Below are 26,661 nucleotides of genomic sequence, written 5' to 3'. Positions count from 1 at the left end.
CTTTTGATTTGACTTCATTAGTAGAAGCGTGGTACACTGTCGGGAAGCGATGATTGTGAAGTTTGGGGATGTTATCAGTTCTGAAATGGGTTTCTTGTATGAGTGTGACGTGCACCTTGGATTTCTGAAGAGTGTAGCGCAAATTTGATATTTTTTCAGGAGTCTTAAGTCCTTGTATATTAATGGAGTAGAGTTTAAGTTGGAGTGGAAGTTTCAGCCGGTGTTGTCTGCCATGTTGGGGGGGGGGGTGGTGTTTGGGTTGGTGTTTTTGGTGGTGTTGTTGGTCTCTTGTAGTTACTGCTAGTATGAGTAGAGTGATGTAATCTCTAAAAATGTACCGATGAGGTGTGGAAGGCTTAGTCCATCCACCTCAATATATCACAGTATCGGAAGTGTACAGAGCATGAACAGTGTGGGCACCCGAATCGGTTTGCCAGCACCCTGTAACACCACTGTGTGGGGGTTGACCAGTACCTAGCCGGAGGGATGTGTTAGAAATACAGGAAGGGCCACTGGACCTTAGGAAGAAATGGAGGAGGGTAACCCCTCAGGTAAGCATATATACAATGGAAGGAGGAATGTAACCGTAGTGTGGTAGAAAGTTATGTGGAGGGATAGCAAGGAGCGGCCTGTGCCGCTCCAATGAAGAAAATATAGAACTAAAAAGGAGTTTCCACTGGAAGTCCTGAAGGGGGACTCACGATGGGAAGGCCATGGTCCAAGTGATGCCTGGGGGCCCTAGAGACAATAAATTCCATGAACAAAAACATAATGAGTATAACAGAACGTATATTACCCTATTACCTGTAAGCGATGTATTCAAAAGGAACGTAGAATGAAAACTAACGGGGAGCAGGGGATAAATATACCTTATGAGACCTCAAAGTCTTATTGCAAGCTTACAGTCAGAGCAACGAAAGACGGGGACGGAGTTCTTACAGGCGTCAGGAGAAAGGTCTGGGGTGCGCCTTGCAGTAGCTGAAAGCATGTGAGTTCATGTTCCGTAATGTTGTGGAAGCAAGGGGCGGTGAGGAGCTGAAAAGCAGGATGGGGTTGCTTCTGTCCGGGCTGTAGGAGCCATACAAGTACGAGCTCTATCACAGGTAAAACGCCCAGCCTGGCAGTGAAGCGGTGCAAGTAACAGTTTACAGTACCTGAGAGCAGGGGCTGGCGCAGTTCCATTAGGGATCTCGGCTTGGAAACATCAGTATCTTGCGGGTATGGAGAACCGGTCCAAGGAAGGTCAACAAGTGCTTGGGCCTCTCTGAGCAGGTGTCCAATAGGTGATGAGGAGCTGTCCCAAGCAGAAGTGTCCGTGTCGTCCGTTTTGCATTGAGACCGGAGTCTCGACAGCGTGCTGCCAGAAGTAAGCCGCAGTGGCTGTCTATCATTCCGGCCAATCCTACGTTGCTGGACGCATGGCATTATGGGGATTGTAGTTTGGCTGCCTTCCGCGAGTGCCGTGCACTTCCTTTGAGGTACAGCAATCTGCCCAGTAGCAGCTGGCATGGAAGAGCAATAACAGGCAGCTGAGCTGTTTTGAGGAGGATCACCTAACAGGGTGATTTAGCAGTGCATGTGTGGTCTAGAAAAGGCGTCTTGGCTTGGCAAACGTGAAAAAAATTTAAATAAATAAAAAACTTTTAAGTCAAGGGAGCCTTAAGTCAAGGGAGCTAAACGTGGCTAACAGTGAGCAGATAGCAGGGGATACCTGGAGAGGGCTCAGCGGTCCCCGACGGGTTTCTCCTGGATCTGGGCGAGTAGAAAGAGCTGTGATCCTGACGGTGGTTGCGGGATGCAGTATGTTGCCTCTGGCCTGAAGGAGACCTTCTCCTACGGTACCTGGTTGGCTGCGCATCCATAGGTTCTTCTGGAGTCACAGATTTTCTGACTGTGGGGCGGCGAAAGTCTGCATACCAGTTAGGGACATCCACCAGGGGGATGCCCAAGATCTCACAGAAGTGCAGTAGATCTTCCGGCACCTTCAGTAGAGCTGGGTGGCCTTGTGAGGATGCTGACAGGCAGAAAGGAAACTTCCATTTATATTGGATTCCTTTATCATGCAAGGAGTCAAGCAGGGGTTTCAAGTCTCTGTGAGGTTGCAATGTAATACCGGAGAGGTCCTGGTAGATTTGTATGTTCACCCCCTCGTGTGTCAGTTGTGGTTGTCCTCTCGCCTGACGCAAGATTTCCTCTTTCAGCTTAAAGTCTACTATGCAGCAGTTAATGTCATTGGGAGGGTCTGTGTCCCTACCTTTAGGCCGCAACGCACGGTGAATTCTTTCCATGTCAATTGCTGATTGAGGGGGCCTATCGAGTAGACTGTTAAACAGGCCTGTGACCACAGTGGAGACCTGTCCCTCCTTGATTGTCTAGGGCAGGCCTCTGATCCGCAGGTTGTGGCTAGAGGTCGACCGATATGGGTTTTTCTCTGGCCGATACCGATGCCGATATTTAGAATTTGGGGCGGCCGATGGCCGATATATGATGCCGATTTTTGCAGCCGATATTTTAGGCCGATTTTTTATTTTTTGGCAGGTGGTGCTAATTGGCACTGGCAGATTGCACTGGATGGAACCAATTGTCAAAAGCAGATGGCACTGATTGGCAGGTGGCACTGAATGGCACTGGCAGGTGGCACTGGGTGGCACTAAGGTGGCAGTGGCACGTGGCACTAAGGTGGCAGTGGCAGGTGACACTAATTGGCACTGGCAGGTGGCACTAATTGGCACTGGCAGGTGGCACTAATTGGCACGTGGCACTGGATGGTACTGGCAGGTGGCACTAATTGGCAATAGTTGGCACTGGCAGATGGCACTGGTTGGCACTGGCAGGTGGCACTAATTGGCAGGTGGCACTGGATGGCCTTGGCAGGTGGCACTAGTTGGCACTAGCAGGTGGCACTGGATGGCACTGGGTGGCATTGGCAGGTGGCACTGGATGGCATTGGCAGGTGGCACTGGATGGCATTGGCAATGCCATGTGGCACTGGATGGCATTAGCAGGTGGCACTGGATGGTATTGGCAGGTGGCACTGGATGGCGTTGCCACTGGCAGGTGGCACTGGATGGCATTGACAGGTGCCACTGGATGGCATTAACAGATGGCACTAGTTGGCATGGCATTGGCAGGTGGCACTGGATGGCATTGGCAGGTGGCACTGGCTGGTTGGCATTAGCAGATGGCACTGGCAGGTTTCACAGCACATAATGTAGCGGATAATGTGTGAAACTCTATACAGTTTCACAACTGCTGCAGAGAGAAAGAGGAGCTCAGATTCATTGCGATGTTGAAGGTGGGCGGGACCCGGGTTGGGCGGGGCTCAGCTGTCCACCAGCCAATGGGATGAGATCATTGGCTGGATAACTGCTGAGTCCCGCCCACCCCGGGTCCCGACCACCTTCAACATCGCAACGAATCTGAGCTCCTCTTTCTCTCTGCAGCAGTTGTGAAACTGTATGAAGAGAGAGTTTCACACATTCAGCTACATTATGTGCTGTGAAACTGTGAGAGCAGAGAGAGAGAGGAGCTCAGATTCATCGTGATGTTGGAGGTGGGCGGGACCCGGAGTGGGCGGGACCCAGCAGCTATCCAGCCAATGATCTCATCCCATTGGCTGGTGTTGGACAGCTGAGTCCCGCCCACCCCGGGTCCCGCCCACCCCGACATCAGTCTGACAGCTCCATTCTCCTTCACACACACGGCACTGCTCTGCAGACAGTGTGGAGAAGGGAGGGGGAACCCCATGTTCCTCCTTCCTTCTCCACACTCTGCTGATGCAGATCTGCTAAATATCGGCCACATTTGGATAATAATCGGCCGATGCCGATTTCTCCAAAATGACTGAATATCGGCCCGATATATCGGCCGGCCGATATATCGGTCGACCTCTAGTTGTGGCATCTGCCCCTGTTGTCGAGGTCCTCCATATGGCGTTGCATGTCCCTCAGTTGTAGGGTGTGGATGTTGATGCGATGCGTGGCCCGGCGGAGCACTGTGTCATGGCGTTCAGTCACTTTTTCCACCTCATACACTCTGTCAGTAGGCAAATGGCGGCCGAGAGAGTGTCCTTTATGTCCACGGCAATGGTGCGGAGGTCATGTATGTTCAATTGGGGTTGAGGGGAAACCGTTATGCCTCTCAAGCCTGTGGAGACGACTAAGGGTGGAGCGGACATCGTCCCATTCTGTGAAGGAGCAGTAGTCTGCGAGTGGCTATGGCGGGAAGCCGCCATGTTCCCTCTGGGGGTCAGGAACATTTCAGGGATATTTTGGCTGAGGCTCCCATTCTGTTCCTGGGGGGAGTGTGATCGGGATGCAGGCGCGTTGCGGGATACCAATCCCATGTTTTGGACAATTTTAGTGGTGATGGTACCTCCGCTAATGAGTAGCTTTATCATGTGGCAGCGGGAGCTCTAGAGTCAAGGGTCCATCATCCTGCAAGGTCAGGCCACGCCACGCCCCCATAACTTTAAATTTATCAACATTAAACCTTATCTGACACATAGTCGCCCAATTAGACAAAGCATTGAGGTCAGCTTGTAAATTGGAGACATCCTGCAAGGAGGTTATTCCACTGCATAGCTTGGTGTCAACTGCAAAGACAGAAATTTTTATTTTTGATTCCAGACCCAATATCATTTATAAAGATATTAAAAAGTAGGGCCCGGATTCACGTAGAATGGCGTATCTTCGTGCGGGCGTAACGTATCCAATTTACGTTACGCCTCCGCAACTTTTACAGGCAAGTGCCGTATTCTCAAACGAAAGTTGCGGCGGCGTAGCGTAAATAGGCCGGCGTAAGCCTGCCTAATTCAAATGTGGTAGATGTGGGCGTGTGGTATGTAAATTTTATGTGACCCCCACGTAAATGACGCTTTTTACAAACGTGCGCCGTCCGTGACGTGGAGTATCCCAGTGCGCATGCTCCAAATTAACCCGCAAGAAGCCAATGCTTTCGACGTGAACGTAAATGATGCCCAGCCCTATTCGCGAACGACTTACGCAAACGACGTCAAATTTTCAAAATTCAACGCGGGAACGACGTCCGTACTTACCATTGGTACGCCGCATGTATGCCTCATATAGCAGGGGTAACTTTACGCCGGGAAAAGCCTAACATAAACGGCGTATCTGTACTGCGTCGGCCAGGCGTACGTTTGTGAATTCGCGTATCTAGCTGATTTACATATTTCTAGGCGTAAATCAGCGTACACACCCCTAGCGGCCAGCGTAAATATGCAGTTAAGATCCGACGCCGGTCGGATCTAATACAAATCTATGCGTAACTGATTCTAAGAATCAGGCGCATAGGTACGACGGCTCAGACTCAGAGATACGACGGCGTATCTGGAGATACGCCGTCGTATCCCCTTTGAGAATCTGGGCCTAAGGGTCCCAACACTGAACCTTGGGGTACACCACTGATAACCTTCTTAGACCATTCAGAGTAAGAATCATTAACCACTACACTCTGAATTCTGTCTTTTAGCCAGTTTTCTATCCATTTACAAACTGATATTTCCAATCCTGTAAACTTTACCTTACACATTAGCCTTGTGTGCGGAACTGTATCGAACGCTTTTGCAAAATCCAAGTGTACCATGTCCACCGCCACCCCTCTGTCCAAGGTTTTACTTACCTCTTCATAAAAAGAAATCAGGTTTGTCTGACAACTTCTGTCTTTCATGAATCCATGCTGTCTGTTGCTTAAAATTTTTTTTTTCCAGCAAGAACTCATCTATGTGGTCTTTTATTAATCTCTCCAGTATCTTCCCAACTATAGAAGTTAAAGGGGTTGTAAAGGTTTGTTTTTTATTTCCTAAATAGGTTCTTTTAAGCTAGTGCATTGTTGGTTCACTTACCTTTTCCTTCAATTTCCCTTCTAAATGTTTTTTCTCTTTGTTTTCTTTGTCTGAATTTCTCACTTCCTGTTCCTCCTCAGTAAGGTGTTCAGTAAGCTGTTCTAAATGACTTTCCATCGCTCAGATGATGGTGGAAAGCTTACTGAGGAGAAACAGGAAGTGAGAAATTCAAACAAAGAAAAAAAACATTTAGAAGGGAAATGGAAGGAAAATGGAAGTGAACCAACAATGCACACGCTTAAAGGAACCCTTTTTAGAAAATAAAAGACAAACCTTTACAACCCCCTTTAAACTAACAGGCCTATAGTTACTTGGTAAAGACTTTGTTCCCTTTTTAAATATAGGCACCACATTGGCCCTGCGCTAATCCAGTGGTACTATTCCCGTCATTAATGAGTCCCTAAAAAAAAAAAAAAAAAAAAAAAAAAAAAAAGCTATATAGCTATAGCGTGAGCCACGTAGGTTTTATTTTTAGTCTTCTAAACTTATTGCCCATGGGAATATACTTTGCAGTGAGTTTACAAACAGTCTTTTTGAAGAATTCCCATTTCCAAAACGTCTTTCAGGACAGCACCCGAGAGATCATGGCTCATCCTCCCACAGGAAACGCCTCACCAATTAAGGCTTTAAAAGGAGGCCTCCATGTTGCTTCCATCAGTTTTTTTGTGTTTCCTCCAGCTGGAGGAACACCTCTGGTGGGAGCCAGGATCTCTCAGGCCCCGTACACACGAGAGGATTATCCGCTGGAAACGGTCCTCTGGCGGATTTTGATCTGATGATGACGCGGCGACGTGCGCGACGCTGGAAGGTAAAGACTTCCACGCATGCGTCAAATCATTACAACGCATGCGAGGGAGGGGATCGGACGGATTGATCCGGTGAGTCTGTACAGACCACCGGATCAATCCGCTGGACAGGATTCCAGCGGATAGATTTCTTAGCATGCTAAGAAATTTTTATCCGCTGGAAATCCATCGGCCCGAAAAATATCCGCGGATAAATATCCGCTGGGCCATACACACCACAGGATCTATCCGCTGGAACTGATCTGCGGATAAATCCCAGTGGATAGATCCGGTGGTGTGTACGAGAGCTTTCCAGGTAGACGAATAGGTTCTCACCTGCCAGTTTTTTTTTTCTAGGAGAGTGATCCTCCCACTTGCCTCCTTGCTGGATGGTCCGGTGGGCTCCCTCTCCCTCTTCCGTGCTTGGGGAGAGCCTCCTTTTTTACACAGAGGGACGGTATTCCTGCCGGCCACGCGCAATGTCCGGAACGGTGGTGGTGGAGCTTGGCAGCTGCCATTTTTTTGGTGGCCGAGGAGAGCCTCAGCTGAGTCCTGCATGGGAAGAGGCAGCGCTCCTGGGTCGGCGCGCATGTCTTTTCCAGACGCAAAGCTGAGAGGGAGATGTCACCTGGTGCCTTAAGTTCCAGTTCCAGGTCGGCGCGGCAGCGTTTTCAAATCTGGAACTGGCAGTCTTTACCACGTGTCCGCAGTGCAGTTATGGAAAGTGATGCAGCGGATAAGGGGGCAAGCCAAGGCACCAGCAAGGCTAAGGTAAGGGACTATGTCCTCTTTTACTCTGGGCCTTTTTCTCCTGTGGGGGTTACTCATCCTTTCCCCCTCCCCCCACCCCCCATGTCCCTGGGATTGTTTGGTGCAGTGGCTAGTGGGTTAGCAGCTCTGCCTGGATACAGGGGATTTTTTTCAAAAGGTGGTGGTGTTGGCTTGCTGGGCACAGGGCACCTGGTGCACCTGGGTGTTTTTATATGTGCTGTACAGCAGCCTTTTTAGCGTGGTTCCACACCTTTTTCTTCTGTTTGTGCAGGCCAAAAGTTCTGTCCAACCAGTCAAGAGAAGGTGCCCTGTCTGTAAAGACAAGTTAAGCGAGGCTTGGAGCAAGTCGCTTTGTGCAGATTGCATTGCAAATTTAGTCAGGGAGGAGTTGCCATCCTTTGTGGCGATTTAGTATCTACTATTAAGAATAGGCTCCGTGCAACCTTTCAAGCATTTAGGTCAAACCTAAGAGAAGAACCAGGTCCCTCAAGGGAACCCAGGGCTCCGCAGCCATCTTCAGAACCCCAAGGCAGCTCTCAAATATTAACAGGGGGTCCGATTTCTCAGGACACTTCCCAAGAATCTGCTTCCCTTGCTCCAGACGGAACAGATTCTGAGGAGGAAGAAAATTAAGCAGATGCCGCTTCTAAATACAAAATGTCGCTAGAAGATGTTGGAGGACTTTTGAAAGTAATCCATGCTACTTTTGGGATAGAAGAGGAAAAGAAGGCGCTCTCCCTACACGACTGCATGTATGCAGGTTTGGGAGAATAAAAGGGCCGTGTCTTTCCAGTTCATTCAATAATCACAGAGATAATTAAAAAAGTGTAGTTCGAACCTGAGAAAAAGCAATTTTTTCTGGGGCTCACAATAGGAGATTTCCGTTTGAGGAAAATTCGGACTCTATCTGGAACAAGGTTCCAAAACTGGATTCCGCCTTTTCACAGGTCTCAAAATCAACTGACCTCGCTTTTGAGGATACGGGCATGCTAAAGGAGCCCATGGATAAAAGGATTGACCTACTTCTTAAAAGAGCATGGCAATTGGTGATGAATAATCTGAAACCAGCAATGGCATCAACATGTGTTGCTAGGAACTTAGAACACTGGATTAACTAGATGAAGGCCCATGTTACGGCGGATTCCCCAAAACAGGAATTCTGGACTTCTTTATCTGCAGCAGTATCATATATTGCGGATGCTTCAGCAGAATATATTTGTATGTCGGCCAGGTCAGCAGCTTTAACAAACTCTGATAGGAGGGCTTTGTGGCTGAAAACTTGGCCAGGGGATGCTGCATCTAAGAACAGGCTATGTAGCATTCCCTTTGCTGGGGATTTGCTGTTCGGTTCGGAGCTAGAGTCCATTCTCGATCATACGGCTGATAAAAAATAAGTCGTTTCTGGTCAAGAAGAAACAGGTGAAGACCTGTAAGCGTTTTTTTTTTTTGCACGCAAAAGAGACAGCAGGAAAAAAAAACACAGGGCAAGACACATGGTCTTCCCAAAAGGTAGGAGTGGAGTGCTCTTCTAACCTCCTGCGACCTCCGGAAAGCCGCAATGACTCTTCACTCTCGGTCGGGGGAAGACTCCAGGAGTTCCTTCCCCAGTGGAGAGACATCACTTCAAGTCAGTTTATTGTAAACATGCTCTCCCAAGGATACGTGATAGAATTTGCAGAATTCCTGGTGACAAACATCCCAAAGGATCCGGACAAGGCTCTCACCATGAAGTCCTTAAACCAGGAACTGATATCCCAGAGAGTCATTGTTCTGGTTCCAACAGGGGAGTTCTTCCAGGGTTTCTATTCACACGTATTCTTTGTTCAGAAACCCTCAGGAAAGTACGACTTTTCCTAAATCTAAAAATGCTGAAGATTTCGGATGGATTTCATTTTCTCAGTAAGGAATCTCCTGAGTCAAGGGTGCTTCATAGCATCAATAGATTTACAGGACGCTTGCCTCCACATTCCTATTGCCGCCAGGTCCCAGAGATACCTGAGGTTAACACTGAAAGAAGGGAAGAAGTTGGTACACTTGCAATTCAGAGCTCTCTCATTTGGCCTGTCATCATCTCCAAGGGTGTTCACAAATGTAATGGCCGAAGCACTGGCACCTCTGCGTCTAGAAGCAATTTCAGTGATTCCTTATCTAGACGACCTGCGTTTTTTTGCTCAAACCTGAGAAGGACTTCAGAGGAACTTGGACAGAGCGCGTGCTCACCTAGAATCCATCGGATGGATATTAAACCTCCAAAAGTCAAATCTGATTCCCTCCACAGGAGGTGTTATTCCTGGGTTTCCATATCAACTCTTTGGAGCAAAAGATTTTTCGCCCCGAAAGAAAAACAGAAAAAGCTGATACAAGTGGTGACACTGTTACAATCCAGTCAGCTTCTGTCCATCAGGAGGGTCATGTCAGCGCTAGGAACTCTGACCTCTTCCATACCGGCAGATCAGTGGGCAAAGCTCAATTTCAGACTTCTGCAAAGAATTTGGGATCACCAGCAAAATTCACTGGATTCACTAGTGAAGATCCCTACCAAAGTAAAAAGAAGTCTCTGGTGGTGGAAGAACCAGACAAGGTTTTCAGCAGGCCTGTTATGGTCCTTTCCAACCCAGGTAAGGTTAACAACCGATGCCAGCTCCTGGGGTTGGGGTGCTCAGATGAGTGGTCCATGGGCTCAGGGATTGTGGTCCACAAGAGAAGCACTAAGATCCTCAAACTGGAGGGAACTAAAGGCGATAGAGATGGCCTTACTGACCTTTGCAGAAGAAGCCCAAGGACAGCATACAAAAATCCTGTCAGACAATGCCACGGCGGTGGCCTACATAAACAGACAAGGGGGCACCAGAAGAGTTCTTCAGGGCCTTGCAGGAAGCATTCTAAGCTGGGGGGAGCTCCATACTCGATCCTTGTCCGCGGTCCACCTAAAGGGGACTCTAAACAGGGTAGTGGACTTCCTCAGCAGGAACCAGGTGTACGAAGCGGAGTGGCAATTGAATCCAGATGTTCAATTTGATAGTGAAGAAATGGGGACGGCCAAGAGTGGATCTCTTTGCGACTTAGGAAAATACACAAATATCAATTTTTTTCTCCCTGAAGAGGAACGAGTCATCACTGGGAGTAGATGCTCTTTCACACAGTTGGAAATTTCACCTCTGCTACGCTTTCCCTCCATTTCAGCTTATCCCTCAGGTCATAACAAAAATCTGGAAAGAGGATACAACAGTAATCCTCATCACTCCCTTCTTGCCCAAAAGACCTTGGTTTTTGTCTCTTCTACAGATGCAACTCAAACCGTATTGGCACCTTCCGTTGAGACAAGACCTGCTGTTACATGGTCCCCTGCTTCACCAAGAAGTAGCAAAGCTAAAACTCGCAGCTTGGCTTCTGAGAAGCAGCTCTTGAGGAGAAAAGGCTTCTCAGATAGATTGGCCGCTACCCTCCTATCTAGCAGAAAGAAAGTTACCAGAGCAATATATTACAAAGTCTGGAAAATCTTTAACTCCTGGTGCACAGAATCTGGCAGATCATTAAAACGGATTTCTTCTATCCTGGAATTTCTGCAAAAAGGAGCAGACAAGGGCCTAGTGGTCAGTACCCTCAAAGTTCAGGTTGCCACACTGGGGGTATTTTTGGAAAAATCTATTTCATCAGAACCCCTAGTGATCAGATTCTTTAAAGCCCTCACCCAGTCTAGACCGGTGGTGTTCAAAAGCTGTCCGTCATGGGACTTATCAGTTGTTCTACAGGCCCTGACCAAGGGAACCTTTCGAACCCATTAACTTAACCTCTCTGAAATTAATTACTTTGAAAACAGTTTTTTTTAGTGGCTATTGCAACAGCTCGAAGAATCAGTGAGCTGTAAGCCTTACCGATCAGGGAGCCATTTTTTTTCAGATCGAATTTGTTCTGAAGACAGATCCACATTTTTTACCGAAGGTTGCTTCAGTCCTAAATCGAACCCAGGAGATACTTCCTACATTTTGTTCTAATCCGTTGGGTAAGAAGGAAGAAGAATTACATACCCTGGATGTTAAAAGATCAGTCTTAAGTTACCTAGAAGCTACCAAAGACGTTCAGACGCGTTATTTATTTTATTTGCTGGTAATAAAAGAGAAAGTCAAGCTTCCAGAGGAACCATTGCCAGATGGTTGAGAATGGCTATCTCAGACGCCTATTCCCTTACAGGCCAAGAGAGTCCAGTAAGCATCCAGGCTCATTCTACTAAAACTTTTGTCGGTAAGTTGGGCAGAAAAAGCTGGTGCCACCCCCGAACAAATTTGTAAGGCAGCTACATGGACAAGTCTGATGACCTTTGCCCGTCATTATAGGTTAGACCTCATGACGGCTGGGGACCAGGCTTTCGGAAGGAAAATCTTACAGGCTGTTGTCCCATCCTAAATGGGGTAAGTCTCTATTATCCTCTCGGGTTCTGTCCTGAAAGACGTTTTGGAAAAATACAAGTTAGACTTACCAGTAACTTGTTTTCCAATAGGCTTTCAGGACAGCAGTAACCCGCCCTTTTTTTATGCTGTTGCTGTAATACTATGAAATAACTGTTGCTTATGTGTTGCAGCCGGGGCTGGAGGTTTTCTACAAACAACTGATGGAAGCAACATGGAGGCCTCCTTTTAAAGTCTTAATTGGTGGAGGTGTTTCCTGTGGGAGGAGGAGCCATGATCTCTCAGGTGCTGTCCTGAAAGCCTATCGGAAAACAAGTTAACAAGGTAAGTCTAACCTGCATTTTTCTGTTCTGTGCCCATTGATGCCAATATTCTCTCCTAAGTCCTGGAGAGCAGCCCATCTCTCTTGAAATTAAGTGTATTTATCTTTCCTGTATGTGATTTTTGCTTACAGCTAACATCAAATAAAATCCTGTTATGGTCACTGCTACCCAGGTTTTTTTCTGAACATTAGTAATACGCTCTGCATGGTTTCAGATCACCAGGTCCAACAGCGCATCATTCCTAGCTGTGGCCTCAATAAACTGGACCATAAAATTGTCCTGTAATAGGTTTATAAATTTTGCCCTTTAACAGTCACAGCAGTGCCATTACTCCAGTCAATTTCTGGGTATGTTAAAATCCCTCATTATTATCACCATTGCAGCCCTTTCCATCTGGGCAAGGAGCTGAGTCTCCGCCTCCTCACTAACACTGGGAGGTTTATAACAAACTCCAATGATTAAAGGGTCACTAAAGGAAATTTTTTTTTTAGCTAAATAGCTTCCTTTACCTTACTGCAGTACTGGTTTCATGTCCTCATTGTTCGTTTTTGCTTTGAAGTAGCTGTAATTCTGCTGTGATCTCCACACTTCCTGGTTGCCTGTTTCCTTATAACCATCATACTGGGAGCTTTCTCACGGTGGTCTAAGCCAGTGTTTCTCAACTCCAGTCCTCAAGGCGCCCCAACAGGTCATGTTTTCAGGATTTCCCTCAGATGAAACGGCTGTGTTAATTACTGAGGCAGTGAAACTGATCAAATCACCTGTGCAAAATGATGGAAAGCCTGAAAATATGACCTGTTGGTGCGCCTCGAGGACTGGAGTTGAGAAACACTGGTCTAAGCTGTCATTACTGTGTGTCTAAAACTCCTCGGAACCAATCAGATTCATTTTAAAAACAAAACACTGCCCTGGATTTGTTTGTTTTTGTTCTGTGAGTCTTCCCGACTCACCTCTCACCCGGAACTTCATGTATGTACCTTTAAAGCTGAAAGTGAAACTAGAGGCACATTATATGATAGATTAAATTCAATTTTTAATCATTTTTAAAAGGAATCGGTTAACTTTTATGTCTCTATACCCAATCAACAGTCATTTCAGCAAATTTTTTTTTTTCCTTTAGTGACCCTTTAACTTTGAACTACGCACATCTGTATGTAGTTCCACCCATAATGCTTCAGACTCATCACACTCTCTCTATCCACCAGGTCCTCTATTCAAGTTATATTCAAGGCATGCCATGAGTGATAACTGCCACAGTTGATTTTGCTCTCAATCAAACTGTCAAGCCATCAAATGGCTGGTGTCATAACCTATGACATGTGCAGCACCATGGCAACTGCAGATCTAACAAAAGCTATGATGGCGGCTTCTTTGGCTGTAAAAGAGAGAAGGGTTTAGTACCACGTTAATCCAGTAGATCATTGTGACTTAATGAATGGCACCACAATACATCACACATTGCCGCAATGCAAGACAAAACGCTAGTTTTACCATGTGTCAATGCAACGTATAAGTCTGAATTGAGCTCTATGGATCTACACAACTTGATTTGACATTTATTTTTCTCTTGTGTTATAGACAAGTCTTTTAAATGATTTTGTATCCAATGGTCACCAGAAAGGGAACATAGAAAAAGAGATTGAGGACTGGAACACTAAAAGTGAGAATATTAAGGTATGGAATGAGTAAGTAATGTTATCCAGGCTGATGCTTCATTGTTTTAATATGAAAGGATATCTACAGTGAGGGAAAAAAGTGTTTGATCCCCTGCTCATTTTGTAAGTTTTGCCCACTGACAAAGAAATAATCAGTCTACAATTGTAATGGTAGGTTGATTTTAACAGCGAGAGATAGAATGACATCAAAAATCCCATAAAAATGTAATTCAAAAAAGTTATAAATTGATTTGCATTTTAGGCTGGGTTCACACTTATGCGAATTCGCATAGCTCTCTATGGAGCTGGTTCACACATCTCTTCAGTAGTGTGAATTGCACATGAGCCCTGTGTGTATTTTGGTCCGTTTCATGTCCAAATTCAGCCCAAAATTCAGGCTGAAATCGGACCTGTAACTGGAGATGCACCGGACTCCTGCTGTGAGCCGCTGCGTATTCCAGTGTGAACCCAGCCTATATGAGCAAAATAAGTATTTGACCCCTTCGCAAAACATGACTCAGTACTTGGTGGCAAAACTCTTGTTGGCAATCGCAGAGGTCAGATGTTTCTTGTAGTTGGCCACCAGGTTTGCAGACATCTCAGGAGGGATTTTGTCCCACTCCTCTTTGCAGATCCTCTTCAAGTCATTGAGGTTTCGGGGCTGACATTTGGTAACTCAAACCTTCAGCTCCCTCCACATATTTTCTATGGGAGTAAGATCTGGACCACTCCAGGACCTTAATTTGCTTCTTCTTGAGCCACTCCTTTGTTGCCTTGGCCGTGTGTTTTGGGTCATTGTCATGCTGGAATACCCATCCATGACCCATTTTCAATGCCCTGGCTAAGGGAAGAAGGTTCTCGCCCAAGACTTGATGGAACATGGCCCTGTCCATCATCCCTTTGATGTGGTGAAGTTGTCCTGTCCTCTTAGCAGAAAAACACCCCAAAGCATAATGTTTCCACCCCCATGTTTTACGGTGGGGATGGTGTTCTTGGGGTCATAGGCAGCATTCCTCCTCCTCCAAACACGGCGAGTTGTGTTGATGCCAAAGAGCTTGATTTTGGTCTAATCTGACCACAACACTTTCACCCAGTTCTTCTCTGAATCATCAGATGTTCATTAGCAAACTTCAGATTGGCCTGTACATGTGCTTTCTTGAGCAGGGGGACCTTGCGGGCTCTGCAGGATTTCAGTCCTTCACGGCATAGTGTGTTACCAATTGTTTTCCTGGAGACTATGGTCAAAGCTGCCTTGAGATCGACAAAATTCTTCCGTGTAGCTCTGGGCTTATTCCTCATCGTTCTCATGATCATTAAAACTCCACGAGGTGAGATCTTGCATGGAGCCCCAGACTGAGAGAGATTGACAGTTATTTTGTGGTTCTTCCATTTGCGAATAATTAAACCAACTGTTGTCACCCTCAACACACTGCTTGGCAATGGTCTTGTAGCCAATTTTGTGTAGGTCTACAGTCTTGTCCCTGACATCCTTGGACAGCTCTTTGATCTTGGCAATGGTGGAGAGATTGGAATTTGATTGCTTCTGTGGACAGCTGTCTTTTATACAGGTAACAAACTGAGATTAGGAGCACTCCCTTTAAGAGAGTGCTCCTAATCTCAGCTTGTTACCTGTATAGAAGACACCTGGGAGCCAGAAATCTTGCTGATTGATAGGGGATCAAATAATTATTTAAATCTTTAAAATGCATATCAATTTATAACTTTTTTGAAATGCGTTTTTCTGGACATTTCTGTTGTTGTTCTGTCTCTAAAGCCTCATACACACAACCGGTTTTCCTGCCAGGAAAACTGCCAGGAGAGCTTTTGGCCGGGTAAACCGGACTTATGTATGCTTCCTCGCCGTTTTCCCGACAGGAAAACTGCTGGGAATCGCGGGCGGGAAAAAAGAGAGCCTGCCGAGCATACACATGGCCGGGATTCCCGGCCAAAGCTCTCCCCGCAGTTTTCCTGATGGGAAACCCAGCCGTGTACACGGGGGGAAAGTTACCGAGCAGGTTTTCCCGTCGGGATTCCCGGCGGACTTTATACTGCCGGGAATCCCGGTCGTGTACACGGCTTTACTGTTAAAATAAATCTACCATTAAAATTATAGACTGATCATTTCTTTGTCAGTGGGCAAACGTACAACTGTAAACCCAAGAAAGAGAAAATGTATCATATTCCAGCGGACCAGTACCGATACATTTTCTGCAAGTACAGAAGAATACCTGATGATCCTGCCAAAAATCTTGAATCCTGGTAATTCCCTGTGTACAGTGAGACCTCAGACAATGTAATCAGCTTTTCCAGCTATATTCTGTTAACTACAAAGGACAGGGCTATGGGCAAACATTTTCTTGGCCCCTCTCCCCCCACGGTAGATAGTTTCTAATGCCGCGTACAGACGGTCGTTTTTTGCGATGAAAAAAAAACGACGTTTGATGTGATGAAAAAAACGACGTTTTTGAAACTTCATTTTCAAAAACGATGTAGCATACAGACCATCGTTTTTTGCAAAATCTCTAGCAATGCGCGCTGACGTCCATCACGTACGACGGGACTATAAAGGGTAATTTGCATGCGGAAGACGCCCTCTTTTGCTGATATCGTGTTGCTGCGTGTTAGTAAAAGTTTGGTGAGAGACGATTCGTGCTTTTCAGTGGTTGTGCTTAAAATTTCATTTTCTGTCGTACAGTTTGTGTATTTGTAGTCGGATCTGTGATACAGTGCTTGTATTTAGGACGTATTTGTTTTGCAAGTGCGTTCTTGTGTGCACGTTGCTGTTTTGCAGGTCGTTCTTCAGAGGCCTTTCTGTACTTCAGGGCAGAATTTTTAGTCCGATCTGATTTGACGACCGTTTTCTAGCCATGTTGCGGGTACGTTCTCGTCGCCGAGATCGTGCTGTGCATGTTGTTATGATGTGTGCTGCATCCCGGCTCCGGTCCTTGAGGAGGAGGAGAAGGACTTTGTGGGCCAAGAACTGGTTTCTTTGCAGGGACCAGTTCTCTCATATGCCTCTGCTGCGGGAGATCCAAGAAAATAACCCTGATGATTTCAGGAATTTTCTTCGGATGTCTGACCCCGTATTCCAGCAGCTTTTGGCTTCGGTGTCGCCATATATCACCAGGCAGGACACCAATATGCGGGAAGCCATAACTGCTGAGCAGCGGCTAGTTGCTACGTTGCGATACCTTGCAACAGGGAGAAGTCTGCAGGACTTGAAGTTCTCGACGGGCATCTCCCCCCAGTCTCTGGGCGTCATAATCCCGGAGACGTGTTCTGCCATAATCCAGGTTTTGCAGGAGGACTATATTAAGGTAAGTTCTGTCCTTTAAATGCATAGACTATGTTTCTTCTTTTGTTTTTTAAACAGTCCCTAATTAACCTTTTTTTAATAATATGCTGGTAATGTTACCTTTGTCTCCATGCATGTATATTTTTTTTTTTTTTGGGTCCTACATGCATTTTTTATCTAGCCCACATGTCCATTTTGGGTTATTTTGTTAGTGGCAAACCCACCTAGCTTAGTCCCTATATCCCCCTTGATTTTTTTTCTCCATTGTAGTGCACGACCAACCCCCCCCCCCCCCCCCAATGTTATTTTTGTAACTGTCTATTTGTATTAATTTGATGTTAAACCATCATTTTTTGGAGGTCACAAACTGATCTTGGGGGGGGGCCCCCATCACACTTTTATGTTAATTTTTCTTACCATGAGAGGGTGTGATTAATCTGCTTAGTGATCCCTTAATATTGTTGTTTTTACAATAATACCTGAACTAATATTTTTTATTTTTAGGATCCAATAATCTTTGCTGATATTCTGTTAGTAATGTACTATCTTAAAAAAAAAATTCTGCTTTATTTACAGTTCCCCACAACACCACAGGAATGGCAGACTGTGGCAGCGGACTTCTCTCAGCGATGGAATTTTCCAAACTGTGGAGGAGCTATTGATGGCAAGCACGTCCGCATCGTGCCACCACCCCATTCTGGATCCCATTATTTCAACTACAAAGGGTTCCACAGTGTCGTACTGATGGCGGTGGTGTCTGCCAATTATGACTTTCTCTATGTTGATGTGGGGAAAAATGGGCGGATGTCAGACGGCGGGGTCTTTGCCGAGACCGAGTTTGCCCAACGGCTTCAGGCGGAGGACCTTGCATTGCCACGTGCGGAGGATAATGAAGAGGGGCTGCCCTTTGTTTTTATTGGTGATGAGGCATTTGCCTTGGGTCCCCACCTCATGAGGCCATTTCCCCAACGTGCCCTCACCCATGAGAGGAGGGTCTTTAATTATAGGCTGGCCAGAGCCCGAAGAGTGGTGGAAAATGCGTTTGGCATTATGGTCAGTCGATTTCGCTTGTTTTTAACCGCCATAAACATGGCAGAATATAAGTGGAACAATATTATTTTATGTTGTTGTATATTACATAACTTTCTACGAAGACATTCTTCAAATTATTTGACATTATTGCCTGATGAGGGAGTTGATGTCCCAGAGGCGGCCCATGAGGCAGGCCATCCAGGCTTGGCCCCCCGAAACGCACGTGCAGTGCGCCAGGCATATGTTGACTATTTTATGGGTAGGGGGGCCATTCCAATGCCTGATCTTTGGTGAATGAACATAATAAATATTTTATGCAAGAAACATTGTATTTTTTGTTCTTATTGTTTTGAATGTTTGTGTATTTTCTTTGTCTCCTAGGTTATCATAGTTGCATGTGTTTTGGATGGACTAAATATCCTTCCTCGTTCTATGTTCCCAGCCTAAATTTCACTTTTTTTTAGGTTTAATGTCATCATTGATCTAAAATAACAAGCCACAAATATATTGATCTGCATAATTTTTATTTTACATATTTTGTGAAACCAAATTTTCAGTCTCACATGTGTTTTTTGGTTGGTCGAACAAGTAAAATCACATATTTTTTTTTTTTTTTTTTTTTTTATTTTTTTGATCAGTAAACATAGAAAATCTTTTTTTTCATTTTTTTGTATTTTTTTGATCAATCAATCAACATATATAAAATCTTTTTTTTCATTTTTTTTTATTTTTTTGATCAATCAACATATATAAAATCTTTTTTTTCATTTTTTTGTATTTTTTTGATCAATCAACATATATAAAATCTTTTTTTTCATTTTTTTGTATTTTTTTGATCAATCAACATATATAAAATCTTTTTTTTCATTTTTTTTTATTTTTTTGATCAATCAACATATATAAAATCTTTTTTTTCATTTTTTTGTATTTTTTTGATCAATCAACATATATAAAATCTTTTTTTTCATTTTTTTGTATTTTTTTGATCAATCAACATATATAAAATCTTTTTTTTCATTTTTTTGTATTTTTTTGATCAATCAACATATATAAAATCTTTTTTTTTATTTTTTTGTATTTTTTTGTAATTCAAGAATGAGATGAAATAATTTTTTTTTTTTTTTTGGTTTTTTTCACACCCTACCCAAAACATCCAGTAAATTTTTCAACTGGACCTCAACACTTTTTGCATTTTTGATTATTTTCCGGGCTGCTATCTGTAGGTCTTCATTTTTTTCCCGGCAGGACCAAATTTCGGCAATGAGGAGCTGGGCAGTGTCCCTGTCAATTGAGGAGCCAGCACGAGTTGCTCCTGAAATGTGCAAGCAAACCATGTATTACAAATATGTTTCTCCTACATCTACATTACCTGGGTATCTTTTGAATATGATACTTTACCAGATGTGGTGGCAGGTTCACATTCATCAAGATCCCTCGGGGGTGTGGCTTGTGAACTTGCGTCCTGCCTTGATGCTTCCTTTCGCCCTACGAGATTGAAGAAAGGGAAAACACAATGGAAAAATTTTAGATGAAACTTTAGCTCACAATTTTCAAACAAATAAATCCCTATGTGTATAAATCCTCTGCTGAGTACACTGTCCTTTTTGTGCATATTTTATATCGAAATTATTAAGATCTAATTAGGTAAACATGTACATAAATGTTTACAAATTGATGTCACATTAAACCCAATAAATTTATTGTAACTGGAATATTTGGGAACACAGGAAATGGTCGTATGAGTCGTCGTTCGTTATAACATAAATCAGACAAATACGTTTTTATTTGTGGCTGATACAGTGATTGCACTACAATTTGTCCATGTGAAATAGGCATGTTGCAAATTATCGGGAATCTCGTCGTTTTATATTAGTTAAATTAACGAATGAACGACAACACATACGACAATTTTTAGTGCCCACACAAATACATTTCAACCTGAATGGAAAAGCACATGGCACAAAGAACAAACACCTAAAATTAGGGAACATAAAATTCACTTACTTTTTGCTCGAATCAATCTTTTTATTGCCCGAAGTTGCTCTGGCTCTCTTTTTTTCAGGTCTGACCACCTCTTTCTTATTTGTTCTCTTGACCTGCGTTCACCAAATTTCAGCCGGAGCCTTCTGATTACTTTATCAGTAATGTCCGCCTTAACCTTATTGGGGTGCAGGTAAGGCCCGTGCTTCCCATCATAATCTTCATTAGTGAAGATGGTGACCATCTCTACCATCTCCTGGAATGCCATGTTTTTGGCCTTGTACCTCCGCCTGGATCTTCCTGTTGCCTGGGCCTGGCCTACCTCATGTCTTGAGCCTGACATTTTTTGCTGCTTGTCTTCCAACACCATAAATCACACCCACAAAAAAAGAACGAGAAAGGGGCGTGTAAAGGACGAGACGGAACGTCAGGGGCGGGGTATCGTGCGTTGCGTCACACGTGCGCAGTGTTTAAAGGGATCCGACGTCATTGAAAGCGACGTATACAGTCTGAAGAAAAAGGCGGAAGTAAACGATCGTGAAATACGACGGTACGTAACTCTATTTTTGACATTTCTATTACTGAAGAGTGGATCAGTTTGTGGGCTAGATGATATGGTGTAAAACAGGGAAATGCAATTCTCGGACCTCCAGCTGGTGCGGAACTACAAGTCCCATGATGCATAGTGAAACTCTGACAGCCACAAGCATGACACCCAGAGACAGAGGCATGATGGGACTTGTAGTTTTGCAACAGCTGTAGGTCCACTAATTGCAGATCCCTGGGGTAAAAGCTTGTTGTAGTAGTAGTGGCTTTACTGACACTTTGTTTTTTATTTAATTTTTACATACAGAAATTATGGACCCCTTCAAGGAGCCAGAATTTTTCACGGAGTTTATACAACGCTGGAAAGAACTTCCTGTGCTCTGGCAAACAAAAAGCAAAATCAACAAAAACAAAGATGCCAGGAAGCAAGCACTGGAGACCCTGCTTGCATTTGTTAGCCCAAGGCTCCCACACGCAACTACTGACACGGTCAAAAACAAAATTAATTTGATTAGGGGCACCTACAGGACCCAACGGTCACAAGTCCTGGCCTCTATGAGATCTGGAGCTGCAGCTGACAGCATCTACAAACCCAACCTGTGGTACTATGGTCAGATGCAGTTCATTGATGACCAGCTCGAAACACGGGCATCCGTGTCTACCCTTCCCCCAAGGAATCAGTCCAGTCTTCCCGGCAGCCAAGAGCAGGCTACATCTGATGAAGATCTAGACTTCATGGAGGACACAGATTGTGACCCATCGAGCCAGGTATTGCATTTTAATACTAATTAATGAAATGCAAAGTATAATAATGATTAGAAATGTAGGTTAGAAGTGGTGTAAAATTTAGCTGAGTTGTCAAAACATTGGTAAAATAGCAATAGCCAATACGGCCAAAACAGAATGGGGACAAGATACATAAATGCAGAGGTCATAATGATTGTGGGTAATTTTATGTTACGCCATTAGGGGGGTAAACGCTAGACACCTGGAAGGGGTCACAGATATCTAACAAACTTTGTGTTCATTAACATTTTTTCTACTTTTTTTTAACTAAACAGACATTCCTAGCTTTGAGAAACGCACCCTACTTAGCAGGTTCAGTCAGCATCAACCCCCCCCCCCACACAACTCCAGGGGGCAAATATCTGAAGCTGGGTAAGGGGCAACATAATTAGGGATGGCGGGCCTCATTTAAATCTATTTCCGCATTCACTTCGCATATATCATGATTTGTAAAATGTGTGTGATTAATGAAGCCAAAAAATTAAATAATATCCTTTTTTTTGTAGACACACACAGAGCAAAGCCAGGAGGAGGCAGGCCCCACAGGGAGCCAGGGTGAGGCAGAGGCCACTCGGAGCCAGGAGGTGGCAGGCCCAACAAGGAGACAGGGTGAGGCAGAGGCCACTCGGAGCCAGGAGGTGGCAGGCCCCAGTGGGATACAGGAGTCACGCAGGCGGGATTGCATCTCCCAGATCCCTCCTTTTCGCGCTCCAGGAAAAAGAACAAGGAGACTGATGCAAATGGAGGAGGAGACCCAGGCCATTCTCCGTCAAGCAGCTGCGGCCATCAGAGAACAACCATCTGAGGAAGAGGGATTCGCAGCGCTCATCGCAGCCAAGCTACAAAATCTAGAGCGGGCCCAGCGTGTGCGCTGCGAATATATCATATTCAAGGCCATAAGCATGGCCTCACTGGGCAACCTACATGAAAATATAGATCTTGGGCTGATTCCCACTCCTGTGCTTTCTGCTCTTCCTGCTCATTCTCCTGCTCCTGATCCTTCTCCTGCTCCTTCTCCTACTCCTGCTCCTTCTCCTACTCCTGCTCCTTCTCCTGCTCCTGATCCTTCTCCTCCTCTTCCTGAGCCTGCTCTGGTTCCTGCCACAAACTTGGCTCATGAAACCCAGCCCCCGAGGAGGCAGACTGCAGGGAAGGCTGCAGGGAAGGCTGCAGGGAAGGCTGCAGGGAAGGCTGCAGGGAAGGCTGCAGGGAAGCCTGCAGGGAAGCCTCAACCAAAGAGGAAGAAGTGAGGAGATGGTGCCCCTAATCCCAAAACATTGGCATTGCCAGCCTGGATTATTTGCTTGCTGGACCCTTGCCTTGCAAAATCCAAGCAGGGTCTCCTTTACTTTATTCCGGGCTTTTTTTTTTTTTTTTTATATGTTTTGGTTTGACAGATGTGTTTAAGTTTATTTTATTTATTTTATACATGAATAAATGTATTTGTTTGTTTCTGAAAAAAGTTCACATGTGTTTTTTTGAAACATATATAGAGATCATTAGTGAGGAGGCAAACACATTTCACCAAAAAAAAAAAAAAAAAAATTAACAAGGGACAACAACCTCCTTGTGGGTAATTTGCATAATAAGATATTATGTTGTTGTGGTGACTTCACACACTCCAAAATAACAAACATTAAACATGGTATTCATTTGCTCAAATACATTAAACAACCCAAAATAAAAAAGGGACATGGAGATGTGCATAAACCAAAAAAAAAGAAAATTAACAAAAATAATTCAAAAACAAAAAAGGTTGTCAGAACTATGTAACAAGATGAGCCACAACAAACTAGGGTTTTAGTGTAGCATTTAAATGCATTGTGTCAAATGCTGCGCAGTCTTTTCTTCATTACTATTAAAACGAACGAATGTGCTGAAGCCATTCTGGACAGTAGATTTACCACAACAAGCGCTCCCGTCTCAGAAATTGCTTCTGAGCAGGCGCGGGTTTAAAACGTCGTTTTCAACGTCGTTTTGCCCACACACTATCATTTTAATTGACACAGAAAACGACGTTTTGAAAAACGACACAAAAAATTCGAGCATGTTCGAATTTTTTTTTGGTCGTTTTTCTCAAGACATAAATCGACGTTTTCCCCACACACGGTCATTTGAAATGACGTTTTTCAAAACGTCGTTTTTTTTCATCGCAAAAAACGACCGTCTGTACGCGGCATTAGGCTCAGTCTATAGTGGGGGTAACAAGTAGTGGCCACAAGGCTCTCTCAACTTCACAAAAAAGTGGCAACCACCCCAAATGGCCTTTGCAGCAAGGTGCACATAGAAGGGCAACACACATCACAAACAAGATTTTTCCCAGCACGCTTACCAGCCAGCCTGCAAGAAAATTTAATTGATCCTGTGTACATTAAAAAACAGAGGGTTTTGTTTGCACACATTTGAAAATATATGCATATGCCGCAGTACCTACAACAAGGGACCTCCTGTATATACTGCGGTCCTAACTCTAAATTTCCAGAGTCTCGTTTGTTTGTGATGTGCATTGCCCTTCCATGTGCACCTTGCTCGAAAGGGCAGGTATAGTTTGGGGTGGTTGCCACATTCTTGTACAGTTGCTTGAATTGTATGCAGGGATACACTGGATGCCTTTGCTGCCATTCTGCCTTTGCTGGGCATCACATGCGTCCCAGTGTCTTTAAGGAGGAGTGGGCTTCCTCCAGGCAACACTTGCCCAGCACAGCCAACTGCATACACAGTAAACTAGCGGAGAGGGAAGGTGGATGAGTCAGGGGAGGAAGGATTGGCTGCCCGGCTACATTTGAAAAGCTATTTTAGGGCTCAAGGGGCACCTGCTTTGGGCTCCACAACAATGACTGGACCTGAAGCAGCTGCCCCTTTTGTTCTGCATTATAGATGGCCCTGGAAAAGGAGAGCAGCCGAGAATGACTATGATGATCCTCTATAAAAACAAGAGAGTGTGTTGCAGGATTATCAAGTAAAAACAAAGGGAAAAAAATCCTAAAAAGATTGTGGATTTTGGTAATGCTTCACCAGACCATTCATTTTAACAACAATCTTCCCATAAGATTATACTGTATGTGCATGTAATGCATTTTATGTTATATACGGTATCTGTAAATAGGGTGCAGAGAATATGTGCAGGTACTCAAATGCCCCCTGTCAACACCCCCCCCCCCCCCCATTCCTCATGAAAAAGAGTAAAGAGGTGCACACAGCACGCCATGCCAAATGATGGGTTTGGTCAGGGCTCAGGAGTGCATCTTGCACAAGGTTCAGGAATATGTAACGCACAGGATTCAGGAGTGCATATCACAGAGGACTTCAGGGGTGGATAACACAGGCCAGCGTATAACCAAAAACTACCTGCAAGCCCCCCCTCCCCAGTACAGGTCCCCCACAATACAGGATCCAACCACAATTTACAGATTTCCAGCTTAAAAAGATCTGAGACTGCCAGTGTGCTGACATTTTTCATGTGATATCAGCAGACCCCTTCACTTCTTTCTCAGCAGCTATAAAAAAAGGTTTTTATATAGGGAGAGGAGGAGCAGAGGAGTTGGACAAGCACAGGTAGTATTTAGACATTCTCAGAAAAGGAGAGGGCAGGAGGCAGAGGAGACTGTAACTGTGCATACTGGAAGGGTTGAATTGGTCTGCTAGTTCAAAGGCACATTTTATTTACTTGATTTGTCTATGCTTCTACCTGCATTCTTTTAAGTTTTGTGACAGGGTCTCTTTAAGTTTGATCAGCTACAAACATTTAAATCACTGAGATTCTAAATTCCAATCATACTGGTTTTAGGACTTTCATACTACCCTGGTGGCCAGAGTGATGACCAAGTTTGACCAAGTGCAGAAAACATTGGAGGAAAGTCAGACGCTGGTTGTTGAGTCTACAAGGTGTGAAGAGAAAGTAGCCTTGGCCCAGGTTTCTGACCATCTTCATCTGCTACAGCAACATCTTCAGGACCTAAACAAGTATCATACAGAAGCAGAGCAGCTACTCGATACCAAGACTAGTGATGCAGAATTTCTAGAGGTAACACTATGATGGAGAGCACCACATTCTATTTTTCTACAGAGGGAAAACGCACTCAAGCCTACCAGCAATCCTGTTCCATTGATATGATCTGAAATGAAAAATAACTAGGGTTGTCCAATACTAGTATTGGTATCGGTACCAATACCGAGCATTTCCCAGTGTACTTGTATATGTGGAAATGCTCCGATGCTTCACCCGATACCTGGGCAGTCAGGGATGATCGGTGCGGCGGGGGGGGGGGATGTTACAAGCACCGATCTCCCTGTAAAGATTTCAATAAAGCCTGACAGCTTCTCCCTGGACCCCCCTCCCCTTTCATCTGCGTTAGTGAAATTTATACAGCGGTGATTGGTGCTTGTAACTCCCCCCAAAGCCGCACCGATCACCGATGACTGTCCCTGTATTCTCCTCCAGTCCCCCCCCCTCCATGCTGCTTTCCTCTTCCATGCTCTGTGTCCCGTCTCCCCCTCTGTGATGCTGCTCTCCCCCTCTGTGATGCTGCTCTCCCCCCTCTGTGATGCTGCTCTCCCCCCTCTGTGATGCTGTCCTCCTCCGCACTCCATGTCCCTCTCCATGTCCTCCTCCACTCCCTCTGTCCTCGATTTGTCAGGATGGAGAGCGGAAGTAGGAGTCGGTAAACCCGTCTCCTTCCTTTTCCGAATGAACAGAGTCAGTGATCACCTGTGTTTACGATGCTTCAGTTTATGAATGGAGAGGAGCCGCTGTCTTCTCTCCATTAATTTTAGCTGAGGCTGCAGAGAAAGGGACTGGGGAATCAAAGGGGAGATGTCAGGGGTCTGTTAAGACCCCTGAAATCTCACTAAAGCCCCCCAACAGGGCTAAAAAAAGAAAAAAATATTTGTAAAAAATAAGAAAAATTTAAATAAAAAAACACACCGACACAATCCTTAAAAAAATAAGAAGAAAGCATTGTAAAAAAACCATAACAAAAAATAGTACAAAAATTGTGACACATGTGCCACTGTCACGTGACATGAAAAAAAGTATTGTTAATCGATATCGGCGAGTACTTGGGGGGGAAAAAAAGTATCAGTACTTGTACTCGGTCTTAAAAAAGTGGTATCGGGAAAACCCCAAAAGCAACAACATGGTTTAGCATAAAACCCTCACACTTTGAATGAGAATTGTGCGGTTCTGCAACTTTGTACCCAAATAAATTTTGATAATTTTT

At 44.8% G+C, this 26,661-nt stretch overlaps 1 protein-coding gene across 1 annotated transcript in view; it reads left to right on the top strand.

The window, feature by feature from the left end:
• TRIM65 (tripartite motif containing 65) overlaps nt 1–26,661 on the top strand; it is a 49,833-nt gene that overhangs the window by 5,805 nt on the left and 17,367 nt on the right. The window contains exons 2-3 of the mRNA XM_040329959.1: nt 13,727–13,822; nt 25,230–25,466. Coding sequence (XP_040185893.1) covers nt 13,727–13,822; nt 25,230–25,466 — 333 coding nt within the window. The remainder of the gene's footprint in view (nt 1–13,726; nt 13,823–25,229; nt 25,467–26,661) is intronic.

This window comes from Rana temporaria, chromosome 12 (assembly GCF_905171775.1).
Source record: "Rana temporaria chromosome 12, aRanTem1.1, whole genome shotgun sequence".
NCBI classification, from domain to species: Eukaryota; Metazoa; Chordata; class Amphibia; order Anura; family Ranidae; genus Rana; species Rana temporaria.
Note: the sequence above shows the minus strand (reverse complement) of the source record. Positions and strands in the feature narration are given on the sequence as shown.